Source organism: Phalacrocorax aristotelis, chromosome 17 (assembly GCF_949628215.1).
Source record: "Phalacrocorax aristotelis chromosome 17, bGulAri2.1, whole genome shotgun sequence".
Taxonomy (NCBI): Eukaryota; Metazoa; Chordata; class Aves; order Suliformes; family Phalacrocoracidae; genus Phalacrocorax; species Phalacrocorax aristotelis.
The window spans coordinates 10,000,001-10,014,406 of NC_134292.1; the positions used below are offsets into that span (position 1 = coordinate 10,000,001).

The following is a 14,406-nucleotide window of genomic DNA, read 5'->3' on the forward strand; positions in this document are numbered from 1 at the left end:
CCTGGCCTGCCTTTCCTGTCCCATCTATTTGTCAGACAGCTTCCTCAATTTATTCCTGTTCTTCCTACAGGCGAGCTAGCTGTCTGCCTCCTGGAGCTTCCTACTGTTTATCCATCCCTCTGGCTTCTCGGTTCTTACACAGCACCTATCATCACAGCATCCAAGAACCGTACAAAATCCAGTTGTTTTTGCTCCATGGCAACGCTACAGGAAAAACTGGCAATACTTTAACTTGCCTGTGAAAGCCCAGCCCAGCCCTCTGCGTGCCCCAGCTTTCCAGGCTCTTACAAGGCTCCCTCAGTAATGACCATCAGCAATCTCCCTCCTGGAGACGCTGGCAGAGGCAGAAGGCCTCGTGCCAACCTCACTGTTCAGAAAGCCAGACCTTCAAAAGATCCACACTGAAAAAAATCCAAGTATATTTTGCATTTCTCTTGCCGGTTTACTCTCCAAGCCTTAGTTCATATTCTCCAGCCTTTCCCTCACCAACCATTAACATAAGAATGTTTCTTTCTTTCTTTCTTAAATAACAATGGAGATTGCCAAAGAACTGGTAAGTTCAGAGAGCTGAGGCTTGGGGAAAACATCACAAGATTCACAGTAAAACCACGACAGCCGGCCACACCATGGGAGCAGCATCACTCCTATAGTCATAGAGACTTGTAAATGCATCCGTGCTTACATATCCTTTCTTCCAGGGCAGGGACCGGTGTGGCAGCTGCCTCTGCAGCCTCCGATGGGCATTCTTCCAACGGGCAGCGCTGATCATCCATCCGGTTGCTCTGGAACTTGCTCAGCAGGTCAAAGAAGCATTCCTCATCTGAAGGGGTCCGGTTGATTTTCTGGAAAGACAGTAAAATACAGAAGGGAGTCAGAGCACCCCAAACAACTCCCCGCATTCAATCACTGCGTTTGGTGAGGCCTCGGCAATGCGTTGTGCCCTCTCCTGGTCTGTTCGGAGGCCGGCTCCCGGCTGTGCCCACGGCTTGACAAGCCCCACAGCCTGGAGCCTGCCGGGGGTCACTGCTACTTGGTCCCTCTGTCCTCGTGGCTCTGAAATAACCTCTCCCTTTTTCTCCTGCCACTCTTTGGTGTGGACAGGCTAACACCACCCTCCTAGAGGAGGCTGCAGGCAGGGTCCGCCTGGACCCCTGAGTGGGAACAGGGTGAAGAGCTGCTCTGCGACTCGTGCTCCGTGCAAGGGGCAGCTGTGGAGAGCTGTGGCCCCTCCAACAGGTCACCCACGCCGTGGCCGACCCCAGAAGCTCTGGGCACTTCTGCAGCCCAAACCGGAGCCGGGCTCCTTCCAACAAGCAGATGAGCCTCGTGCAGAGCAGCCTCCATTGCTGCAGGGCATCCTGAGCACTCAGAACAAACTGGAGGCTGAAAGGGAAGGAGGGGAGGAAAGGGGACACCATTCATCCTGGCATCCTCTGCAGGGAAAGGAGCTTCTGGGCTGGCAAAGGGGTGGGCTCAGAGAGGGGCCGCGGTTGGAAGCACGAGGGATGAGGGGGAACCGTATGGACGCCCTGGCTGAAGTGCTGTTGTGTGCCCAGCTAAGGCTAAGCTTGAGCTCAGGCGTGCCAGCACTCAGCCATCCTTTTAACCAGCTAAATTTAACCTCTGCAGGCCACTGCCCCCTGCCCTCCCAGCGCTTGCTTTCAGCGCTCCTGTGTCCTCAGCACACCACTTGTCACAGAGCTGCAAATGACACAAAATTATAGTTTTTCAGGAAAACCATTCTTGCACAAGAGCCCCAAATAAGCACCTTGCACTAGACAGCGTTATATTTAAGTGGCGCTGCGGCAGGGTTCACGTTCAAGGCAGCCTTTCAGAAGCGCTGTACAGCGAGGGGCTGCGTGCCCTGTGCTGGGAGAGTGAACCCAGAGTCCTGCTCTGGAGCAGCCGGTGCAGTAGGAATAGCAGATCTTTCCAAGAAATAACTCAGAACAGGATATAAAATTAGAGAGTGACAAGGGGCATCTGCCAGGCTCAGAAAGGGTCCGTGCATGCTGAGCTGGTCCCACCAGATACAGGAAAAAAATGCAACAGAAACCAAGCAAAAACTCCTACAACTGGGCGGGCCTGTACTGAGCTATTTTGCAGCATGGGGTTGGGAAAGACCAGTCTGGGAAGGGGCACTGGGTCCCTCCTGGCCCACCGCACACCCCACCGCAGAGAGCACATGGAGAGCCAGCCTGGAGCGCCAGGCCTTCCGTCAGCGAAAGGGATCTCCTTGGCTATTCAAGAAGCAAAGCCTCTCTCCCAGCTCTGCCGGTGGCTGTCCTGGGCAGCCAGGAGCCCTTCTTCTCCTACCACGTGTGGTGCCGTTTCCAGCAGAGAGCTCTTCACCAGCACGGCGGCATGCGAAGCCCTTCAAGGGACGTCTGGGCTGGGGAGAGCCTTGTGCTGACAGGGTTAAAGCCGCAAGTTGGATTTGGTAAATGAAGGGAAACAATTTTCATGTATGCTAAGTGAAGCAGATGAGATGCACTCAGCTTCTATTTAGGGCAGCATCAAAATTAGCAGCGGGCCAGAGAGGAACATTAGCAATGTGGGAGCTGATCAGGGAGGGGAAAAACCCCTCTCACCTCTTTCCACGTGCCAATCCACTAATGAAACAGCGGCTCAGATGGACCCTCTGAACCATCAACAGTTGCGCCTTAGAAATCAAAGCTTGCTTGGGCTTGAACGGAAAATGAACTACATCTCTCACAGCTCTGCTATGTTGGCTTCCGTGACCCAAATTTCAGGAAGCCAGCTCATTCACACCAAACCTCCCTCTAGCTTCCCTGCAAATGCACAGAGTAAATCAGAGCAGTCGCAGGTCCACAGGAGAAATTCTGCCCTGCAGGGAACAGCCGGGCAGCGCGTTGGTTAGAGCCCCTAGCTCAGGGTTTCTCCCTGGGGCATATCCTGCCAGAGACCCTGCAATTTCCCGTGTCAGGATTTCTGCTCAAAACATGCCCGGGAGAGGAAAGGACACTCTGAATCTGTAGGAAGAGCAGCCGGTGCTTACGAAGCGTGGGACGGGGCTGGCTGCATGCCTGGGTACCTCCCGGTACGAAGGGGCAGGAGGCCAGTGCCCGCGGGTCAGCATTAGGGCTTGCACCCCGGGACACGGGGTGCCGCAGGGCTCACAGCAGCACCCGCTGACGCCAGGCTCCCTCCAGCGCTGGCCTAGCCAAACCGCGCCCCAGGCCTGCGCCTCTAATTAAAATGCCCAAATATGACAAGGCGCAGAGCCTTTGGCTCCCTCCGCTCGCAGTCTGCTCCTGGCCCCAAGGAATGAGCTGCAAGGGCAGATGGATGTGCAATCACACACTGGGGCCCACCGTCTGCTACCGAGCTGTGCTTGCCCAGGGCTTGGCACATCCAGGACAGTCAGGAGGCTTCCCAAGGGCCAGGGCATCCCCTAACGGGGCTGAGCAACAGTCCTGTGATAGCACAGACACACAGCTGGTCACCACAGGCCCAACATCCAGAGCCCTAAACAGTCCCTGGGCAGCAGCTTTGGTTTCCAGCCCTGAGATCACTTCTCACCCCACGGCTGATGTCCCTGCCTGGCCTCGTCACGCATCCTCCATCTCTAGCACCACAACTTCCCACATTCTGCCAGCTGTTATTTTCCTCTGGTCAGCCAGGCTCCATCACGGCCGAAGCAGCAACTCAACCCCTTTTGCGCTGGGCAGAGACACCCGGGCTTTTGCTGGCACCTGGGGACAGGGGGCTGCTGGCACTGCAGAGATCACCCCCAGGGCAGCTTCGGCTGCAAACATGCTCGCCCTCAGCACAGATGCACACACATCTCTCCCCATGTGGGGACCAGGACAAGCGTGGAGCCTCTGCTCCTGCTCCCTGACCCCAGGTAGGACAAGGACGGCCAGTATCCCGGGTAGGCGGAGGCCCCATACGTGGGGGTTGGAGCTTCATTCCCATTTTCTGAGAGCGGTATTTCCACCTGGACGCTGCCAGCTCATCGGAGAACTGAGCAACCTGTCTAAGGACAGCCTAGGAGCAGGACTCGCTCCCTTGACACAAGTCTCCCTCAGTGGAAGGCATCAAGGCTTTTGCATACATTTACTTGCTGGTGGATGAACATGCTGTTTAACCTGCCAGGTTGGATCCAGGATGTGTAAAACACGGCTGAGGTGATGGAAAGGCAGTGAACAGCAGCTGCAGAGAGTGATGGGGAGCCTTCTGCTGCTCCTTTCCCTGCAGTGATGCCGCCCCAGGGAGCCCCTCTGCTCAGCCGTGACTGATGGCTCTTCAGGAAGGGTCGGGGGAGCCTGGTGCTGGGGCTGCCTCAAGCCCCTGCCTCTCCCAGGCTGCAGGTCGCTGCCCTGCAGAGCACAAACACACCCAATTTCCCCTCCAATAAACTCTCACTCATGCTAAATAAAACCTGTCACAGTCTCTGGCTGAGAAGGTCCTGGGCTGCCTGACTCTGCCCCCTGGGAACAGGATTGCAGGGCACAGACCAGCATCTCATGGGGAAACCCCTCACGTCGGCTGCTCTGGATGCACAGGTGAGGCCAAGGCTGAAGCGATCCCAGGGAAAGCAAAACAAAGTCAGAACAGACTCCTGTGCCCCCTTTGCCATCCTCACTTGGATTCAGGGAAGCCATTAAACAAATGTAGAAGGCCTAACTGCAAGAACTAAACCACTTTCCAGCCCCGAACACCCAAAGCCACAGCTCACAAATGCCCCGCAAGGTTGCTGCCCTCGGACACCGCTGCCCACCGGTGCCTCTGCAGAGAAGAGCCTTTCTCTGACACGTTCCCATCCCTGAGCCCCATCCCGGATCGGCAGAGAACGTTTTAATTGTTTCCATGCTACTTTCATGTGCTGTTCCCATACCCGAGGTCCCCGATGGCCCTGTGGAGCAGGACACGGCACTCCCTGCCAGGCAGATGAGGGGCGTCCTTGTGCCCAGCCCCACACACACGTCCCAGGCCAGAAGCAGTAAGTCTTTGGCACCGTGGCTCGGCCTTTCTGCGCCACGATGCTACTCCAGCTCTAGCTCCAGCTCCCAGGCAGCGTCCCGTCCCCAGTCTCGCTTCGCACCTGAGCAGCCCGTATCCACCACCACTCCGGGCTGTGCTCCCCCCACCGCACACCAGCACCTGCTGCCAGAAATACCCTCAACTGAACGGCTCCAGCAACGGCTGCTTCTCCCACAGCTTCCTGCTGTCCCACAGGGTTTAAAGTCAGCTCAGGCAGAGCCAGAGGGCCCCCAGGAAGCAGCGGCAGCCAGGGCGGGATGCAGCTCTCCCTGCATGCACTGCTGAGCCCCACCAAAAGCCGGTCTGATCGCAGCTGTGTGACAACACGCTCCTGGGTTGCTCTGGGACAGGGCTCGAGAGGCCCCAGGGACCACAGCAGAAGATTCCTGTGCTGGCAGAGCCACAGCACATCCCCCGGCAATTTCTGCCACTGCCACGTGCCAAAAGCACCTGCTGTACCACGCATGGGTGAAACGTCCCCTTCAAAGGGAGTGTTGCCCAGCAGACCAAACTGCAGACACTCTCATGAGCTACCCAAAGGGCTTGTTCCTCCGTCAGATCAGCTCCTCTTTTTGCAGCTGGTGTCCCCACGGGGCACTGGCCTGCCTTTGGTCCCCCTCCTCTCCTCCAGGCTCAGCTTCTTGCAGACCTGCCCCGATGCAGCAAGCACTTGTCAAGGTCAAGGGCTGCTCACTCCAGCTTCACCCAGCCCTCTGAGGGGGTCGGCGCTGCCCTACCTTCAGGCAGGACCTGCTGCCCAGCGATGGATGGACCCCAGTGGGTCCTGGCACAGTAGATCCAGCTTAGGAGCTGCTGCTCAAAGGCGGCCTGGCTCTGGTGTGTTGGACAGGTCAGGGATGAGGGGAGGACGGCAGCCGGTTCAGAGATAATGCAGCCTGTTTCACTGATACTCCCACAGCAGCCCCGCAGAGAACACTGCCTTGGCATTTAAATGTGTCCACCAAGGATTCCTCCTCCTCACTTTATTTCAGGGAGGAGACAATCTGGAGGTGAAGTGACTTGACCATGTCCTGCAGTGATGCAGTGGCAGAGCTGGGACAGGACCCAGCAATCTGTCCCCAGGGCCAAGCTCTCAACTGCAGACAGTTCTTGGAAAAATGGTGCCCCTTGTTCTAGCAGGCAGTTATCTGCCCAGGGCCTGGCAGACATTCCTCCCAACACATTTAAGCCTGCGTGCCATGCCTTATCTGTCTCTCCCTCTATAAACCAGATGCATCACAACTGCTTTCCAGCTCTGTTTTCAAGGCAGCTGACCCCAAAATGACCAGGCAGGAGCGGGGCTGCGGTGGTGCTGGTGACCGCCAGCGCTGGGAGCGCTTGATCCTAAGCTGCCCCGCTGCCTGCCAGTCCCCTGCGCACAGCTTTGCTTTCTGCCTGCACCACCCCAACACCTCGCCCCGGAGGAACCCGTGGTGGGGGCCAGCGCTGCTGGCATGACCACGACCCCAAACTCTGTCACCTTGCAGGTGCATCAGGCACTGAACTATCTTCCCCACCCCATCGCTTCACCTGGTGAAAGGCACTGGAGGGAAGGTTTGGAAAGGGCTTCCCAGAAGGGGAAGTGGGGGCTGGAGGAGGGGAAGGAAACCCCTGGCCAAAAGCTGCAGCCTGTTTTACAGGGAGGTGAAATGTCTGGAACATCACCTCAGGACTTTGGAGTGGGGTTGCCCCAGTCCCTGGCCACCAACAGCTCAGTGCTGGCTGGAGTCTCCACTCCTCGATGATACCACCAGAGTCAGAAAAGCTCTTAAACTTGTCCAGCCTTTGCTGAAGACAGCACTTCCCTTCCAATGCCAATCCCTAAGCACTGCTGCCACGCTCCCTCTGAAAGGCAGGGCTGGCCAGCAGACACCCCATCCTCCCCCAGTAAGCACAGCCAGGCACGGAGAACCACCGACTGCACTCACCACGCACTGTTGTAAGACATCGGCAGGCACCCGAACAGCCGGTGCATTGCTTACGTCTATTTCCCAGAAAGTTGTAAAAATATTAATAATAAAAGTTCAAACTGAAGCTTCCTGCAAACTTGAAGAAAAACAAGCATACACAGGCAATACCCAAAAGCCCTGGCCCGGGCAAATCTCTCTCCTGTATCTCCTTCCTTCTCTTACTCCTGATCTAGCCTCTCATTTCAGAGGACAGGAAGGAAACACAAACAAAACCCGAGTTTTACTTACTGACCTCAGCAGCCAGCTCTTCCCCAGGCTCCAGCTTCTACATGTCCACAGGCAAGAACGACCTCACCTCGCAGGACAGGGGCTGGCGATGCAGGGCTGCTGCTTCGATGCTCTTGAGCTGCTGCTAGCAGCCAGAGAGAGCTCTCCCCAGCTCCGCTCCCGCTGCCGGAGCAGAGATTTATGCGGAGCGCGCAGCCATGTGAAGAACCTCGCCAGCACCAATGACCCGCTGGGTGCGAGATGCAGCTTAAAGCGACAGCCCTGCTTGCCACGCTCCTCCCGGAGTCACTCCTGTGCCCTTGCACGAGGGGGTGGGCTCCAGCGAAGCGCTCCTCTCTCCCTCACCTCGCTGCCACGATCCCAGTGTTATTAGATGATGCTCTTAAACACACAGTGGAGCTATGTGAATATTTAGCTTTCCTTCCACCTCCTCACCTCCTACCCACCACACACACTTTACCTTAAAAATAGATTGGGATCAATTTTCCTAAACTACATGTGCAAACACACTCAGCTCTACAGGCACACGCACTACGACAGTAAATGCACTGGGCACATACAGACACAGTGTGATCACTCAGATTTAAAGCACCAAAATACTGAAAGACTGTTTTTAGTTCCTGATAGTCCTCCTTCCCTCATATTATTAGATACATGATTTTTTTTTTTCTCTTATTGCAAGAGCCAAAGATGATCAGCCATAAGCATCTCTTAATTTAAACGTACCACTGTTTAACAGAGGGAAATTTCTAACTGCAACAAGGTTTTTAACGTGGAAAGATGGAAATGCTACGCAACAGCCAACGAGCTGTTCTCACCTCCTATTTGTGAAATGTGAATTTCTGACAGTGAAACGGGTCACTGGAAAGAGAAGCAGCTCGCCAAAGGCCACCTGCCAGGGCAGTGGCAAAACACAGAAGGAGCCCCGTCGGCACTCTCAGCTCTCTGTCCACACTGTCCTCTTACACTTAGTTCTCATTTCTCATCACAAAAGTAGGAAAGTTCTTTATCCTGAAAAAACGCAGCTTTTGGGGACTGCCCATGCCTTTCCATACCCGTACATTCATTTCCAGGAGTCACACAGTAATTAGAAACACAGAAACCTTGTGGGGCTGGAGATCAGGACTCCCGGCTCGGTAGCTGGCCCCACTCACTGCCCGGCTGTGCACAGGTAATGGCAGGGCTCAGTCCCAGACCCCTCCTATCCCCAAGAGGAGCTCTGAAGCCTTGCTGGGCTTCGCAACGATCCTGGACCCAAGAGCAAGACGTCACGGATGCATAAAGCATCTTCAGAAGGAAAGCAGCAGGGCTGGGGCAGCTGTGATTGCGGGCTGCGAACCCGTCGGTGCCCACGAGGCCGATGTGGCCGACAGGGAGGGGGGTCAGGCCGTGCTCGAGGGCAAACACACGCTCTGACGCAACAAGTAATAAAACGCCCTGTGCTGACAAGCCACAAGCAGAACTGCCACGGTCGGGATGCTGCAGACATGCAAGATGGACCCCCCCAGAGCACCAGTGATGCTGGCCAGGATCTGTCCTGTGGGGCAGCCCCATCTGCCATGTGCCAGGAAAAGAGACCGACTCTCCATCACGCAGGACTTCGCAAAATCCAAGTATCAGGACAGAGCAGGCAAAAGGCAATTACTCTGCACCTATTTTGTTCTGGTGCCACAGGCTCTGGAAGGCAGGAGACAACTGGGAATTGGCCTCAAACTAAGCCGCTGCCTGGGGAGCTCACATACTAAACTTCAATTTAGTTTGTGATTTAATTTTTAGAAATGCTACAGCAACTGAGGAGGGAAAGAAGGGGCGAGGAAGGGCAAGGGGCAGGGCACAGGCAGCCTCGCCCGCTGGCACGCTCGGTGCAGGGGCACAGATGCTGCCACAGCTTACGTGAGCTGAACGTCTGTGCTGTGGTCACCGTTTCCCTGCTGCCGCACTGCTGGGGGTCCGAGGCAAGGGGGCACTTCGGTAGAGAGGGGTAAGAGGGGAACGAACCAGAACTGAGACTCTGCCCCTCATCTGAAGAGCTGAGTTGACTTGGGACAGCTCTGAAAGGGGGCATGTGAAGCTCGTATTGAGGGTGAAATGCAGAAGACAGCTATAACGCAGGAGCAGAGCCCACATGCAAGAGGTCGGTGCTTGGAACAGCAAAAGGAAATGACTTTTTGCATCTGGGTTTAGGATGCAGCAAAGGAGAGTGAGACAGACATCTGTGATCTGCAGAAACGCCGCCTGCAACTTCAGGTTCCAGCTCTCATGCCGGGGAGCTGCGAGTATGTGCCCGAGCGTGCCCTCGGCACACGGGTGCCCTCCCGCATGCTTTGCAAACTGCACCGCCACAGCCCCTGGTGCGGAGCAGGCACACACTGCTCGAACACAGGACGAGCGCACCGCGCTTCCCTTGTAGGATGAAATTATCACCCTTACTTGGACTGTTTTCAAAGATTTTTATTCCTTTAAACAACTCGCCCACTCATCCCTATAAAAGCCGGTGCTAAAAGCTGGTTCTGTTGTTAAGATTTCAAATAACTTGGGTTTTATTGTTTCAAACAAAATCAAAATAACTCACCCACGCTCCCTCCTCCCCTAATAGAGTAACTGCTGACCTGTTGGGAGCACGCCCTGCTGCCACACGAGGCTTAAATCCACGCCTTTGGATCAATGGCAGGTGACGATATCGGGGCTTATTTTATTTTGAGACGGAGCACGGCCTGCTTGCGTGGGTGTCTGGCTGAAGTGTTACTGACACCTCTGCTCTGGCAGTGCCAACCCACCTGCCTGAACGCTAGTGCCACCATGCTCAGATTTGGCCATTTTGTGCAACAACCTAATTAATACTAGATTTACACTTTTTCCCCAGCTGGACGGTAATTTACCCTGAAATCACGGGTCAGGAAGGCAGCCCTCACTGCTGAGAGCAATGCATCCATGGCATGGAAACTACTTCTGGTTGCTCTTTGGGAGGCAATATATTAGTCAGCCTATTCAAACAGTCCTCAAAGAGCTACAGCAATACTCTGTAGTTAGTGTAGCAGCTTTTCCACATACGTTTTGACAGCATTTACCATGCCAGGCTGGGTTTCCCTGTCACCATTTAATACGAACACACGAGCCTAGATTTAGCACCTGAAGCTTAAATTACTAACTAAGGAGACAAGTTAGAAGCATTGTCATTCCAGGTCAGTCTCTCCAGCCTATGGAAGAAGGTGAGCACCTACAGAGGTCAGTTTGGCCCATCAAAAACCCTTGAATACCAAAACTGGGAACGAAGCTGAACTACTTGTGCAGAGAAGTTCTGGTTATAGGCAGATGCCAGCAAGCAGTAAGTTTCTGGAGAGTAACTGCGGCTCACCCTCACCCAGAGCCCCGGTACCTGGCCGTGCCGTACACTGTAACGCACCCAAGCAGCAAAGCACAATGTTTTAGCTGAAACTAGCTGCACCATTTCATTTACTTTGCAGTTGGAGGGGGGTGGAACTAGGACCACGCTCAGCTGTTGAGTCTCAGCTGAGCAGCAGTAATTTGCTAAACTGAAATAACTCGGTTGCTTTAAAGGATATAACCCATATCCTTGATTAATTAGCACAAAGCCAAGGTTAATACATAGTGCTCAACTCCCAGTCACCTACTCTATCCACTAGACCGCACCACCACCTCCCCACTTCCAGCCCTACCGAGGAGTAGGAGGTGATGGAGGAGACAGGTGACTACAAGCCCGCTGCCAGGGAAGGACATGCTCCTCTTCAGCGATGGAAGTGATCCAATGCTCCCCCAGCAGCAGATATGCCCTCCTCCCCACAATATACCGCGCTCGGTGCATCTGAAATTGAAACCTACTGACAATTTGCTTTGAAAACGCTTTGCAAAAAAGCCTACTTGTCTCTGGATTGCCAAAATTGTGCTGCTTTCTTGAAACATACTTTTATTTAGACACCTACTTGCTCTTAGCACAGCGCTGTTTTAAAAAGCAGCTGAATAGATGCAGCACCTTTACCAGGAGTGGTAACGATCGGGTGAAGTTAGTCGGTGGATCCACACACACCCTTCTACATCAGCACCCATAACGCACATCTAACCTTCACATAAACACCCTCCGCTGCAGCAAACGCCCAAATCTTAATTAATATTTACTCATATTCCAGTAATTCCTGAAGGCCGCGATCAAGATCAAGGCATTGTTATGCAAGGCACCCCACAAAACACGAAATCCTGGCCCTGCTGGGGCGGGAGGATCCTGGGGCCGGTACCCGTGGGTTTACCATTTCAGAGATGGTCAGACACAGCCCTTCTCAGAAAAGCTTAAACAAGTAAGACAAAAATCACATGCAAACACAGGAACAGCTTCTCCTAACAGCAAAAAGCAGCTCTTTCTCTGTTATACGCTGTTTAGAAGGGCAATATGAAAGTACACCCCATTTGGGATGGCAAAGGTGGGAAGGTAATCAACATGCTCCACATGACAGTGCCCAGGGAATATCAGAATGCCAATGGCTTTAGATACAGGGAAAAAATCCTCCAGGGACTTTTCTGCAAACCCCAGAGGAGTTGCACCTCCTGCACCTCAGCATATTCAGTGGTTTCACTCTTTGCTGGCTCTCAAGAGAGGGCTGCACTGCTCTGCAGAAGCTGGTTTCCCCTCTCCTCCAGCAAAACGAGCACTGCAGGGGACTCCAACTCTCTCTGTGGCACAGACACCATGATCCAGGATGGAAAAGTTGGATCCATGGGGTCGTCTGGGGCCCTTCTCTAACTGCACATCTCCCCACGAAGCTTCCCCAGCAGCCCCTGCACACGAAGCACTTAACTGGGCTCAGCTCTCTGCCAGGTTAGGGCTGCAGTCTTCCAGGGCCGCATGGGGAACAGGAAGGAGCCGGGGGCTCTGAAAAACCATTATTTAGGCTTTTTTTAGTTTAATTGGTGTTAATTGCCTTGGGAGGCTCAAAAATAGCACTGCTAATGGGAAACGTGGACGCAGGCTGAAGGTGAGGTCTGAGCAAAGGCTCACGATTGCCACATCAATCCCGGACGCAGGTTGTGCCTTGCCCAGCAGGCAGCCAGCAGCGACTGCCAAAAGCAGGGCGACCTCCTCCTGTCCAGCTGGGATTTGCCTGCCTGCACCTCAAACATGCCCCCAGCCCCGCCAGCTACATCCACACTCATACAGGGGCAAAGGGAACCTTCCTGCTGCCATGGCAGGTTTTTTATCACGAGAACTCCAAGAGGCAGCACTTGAACCTTCTTCTTTTCAGGCTCCTTTGGTTTATGGGTTCACATCCTTCTCCTCAGTCCTGCAACCATGGAGGACCCTCAGCCAGCTCCCAGGGAGCCTGTTTGCTGCACCAGATCCAAGCACAGACACAAGGGCAGCCCAGAGAGACCCCGAAACCTCTGCTCACCCCAAGGCTATCCTAAATCCAGAAGAGAGGATTGGCATTAGGTGGGACCGCGTCTATCCATAAGCAGTGGGTTAGAGAACAACCTGCTACCAGAGGTTACTGCCCATCACCTGGGTCGTGGAATTCTCCTGCCCGACCGTATGCGAACGCTGGGGCCGGAGCCGCGCTGGTGATGAACGAAGGCAGTGGGCAGGACGCCCAAGCGACCACACGAGACAAGCCGCTCACAGGCTGAGATCTGGCCTCCCCAAAGCTGGGCAATATCAGACAAAAGCCAAACTCTCCTCAAGGTTGTGCTGTGTTTTTGTCTTCTGGGAGAGCCTCCAGCGCTGTAGCCCTGCCCAGAAGCTGGTAACAGCCTTATCAAAGCCTTATCTGTACCTTATCAAAGATAAGGTACAGACCAAACTGGTCTGATTATACAGGCTCCAACAGAGCTACAGGTCTGTCCTTGAATGAAACCCAAACCCCGTATCACTATTTGGTGCATTTCCCTGTTTTTAAATATAGCTTATATAAGGAGAAACACAAGTTACTGGTACAGAAAAGATTATCTCCGTAGACCCACAAACCAATGGAAAAGCACACAGCATGGCTCCGGCAAGCACAGCCAGACCACGCTCCCCCCCCAGCCTCAGTCCATGCACAGAGACCAGCCAGATCCATCAGGTGCTCTCTGACGTGCCAGATCCCACCAGCCACGGCTGGGAGCTCAGCCCCCAGCGCTGGCACGGATACCGGCCACTGCTGGCACCCCGGCAAAATGCAGGCACAGCCACGCTACCTCTTGCACTTGCGTTTGCCTGAGCAAGAGAGATTCATGCAAGAAAACCAAATGAAATCCCCAGTCACTGGGAGGCCCCTGTGTCATCACAGCTGCAGTGATTTAAGCAGATTTATGCTGATTTACATCCAAAGAGAACCCGGACTATGATTTTTTTAAGCATTTCTGGCATGTGCAGTTTATTAAACGTGAGAGGCCGGAGCTGTGGATGTACAAAGTGCCCCAGGCACGGCAGAGACCCTAGAAATGAATGAAGATTTCCAGATTTTGAGAGAAGTCAAACATTTGGAGTTTTATTGCTCTGGGTCTGGCTCGAATTCATCCCTCTTTTTACTATTGTTCTCTTTAAAGTGACAGTTTCTAGGAAATGGTGAGTCTAACATCTCTTTTACTGTCTCATACCACTTGAAGGCTGACAATTTGCCGGGAGAAAAGGCTGTGCAAGGAGGAAAGCAAACCTCAATTATGGCTTCAAAGCGCCAATAACTGAAAACTCAGTTACAATGAGTCGGGAAGAAGAATGAATTTTGGTAGCTTGGTTAGTCAGCTCCAGCCTGGACCACTGGACTAGCCAGTCTGCAGACCTTTGGTCGTAATCTCCAACAAAGGTCTGCTGAGGGACCTTGGACAACCAGTTTTTACCTCCTTCCTAGAGCAGGTTCCTCTGGTAAGAGGCTTTTTCTTACAGTTTTCTAGCTCCAGACTGGCTTCCACACTTAGCCAGTTATAGATGGAATATGGGGTCTCAGACATGCTTTCCCTGATTGTCAGTCCAAGGGATCCGAGGAGCATCCAGCCCTTGTGTCCCTGGGGTAACTTCTGCACAGCGGAGGGCTCTGACAGCCATCCTGCACATGGGGCAGCCAGTATGTTTTTTTTCTGCGTGCAGTGGATGCACAAGCACAGGCTTGTGTTAAATCCTGCCTCCTATTTCCTTTCCACAGCACAGCTTTGATTCACAGCATGGCCTCAGTCTGGGAGGATGAGAAACAAGGGACAAGTATAGTGGGAAAAAGCA

General features: G+C 53.9%; 1 protein-coding gene across 3 annotated transcripts in view; it reads right to left on the minus strand.

The window, feature by feature from the left end:
* Positions 1–14,406, minus strand: part of GPSM1 (G protein signaling modulator 1) — an 83,848-nt gene that overhangs the window by 5,522 nt on the left and 63,920 nt on the right. For 2 of the 3 annotated variants that reach the window (XM_075112344.1, XM_075112345.1), the window contains one exon: positions 683–842. In XM_075112344.1, coding sequence (XP_074968445.1) covers positions 683–842 — 160 coding nt within the window. Of the gene's footprint in view, positions 1–682; positions 843–7,209; positions 7,300–14,406 lie in introns of those variants that run through there. The other variant, XM_075112346.1, reaches the window with a different exon arrangement.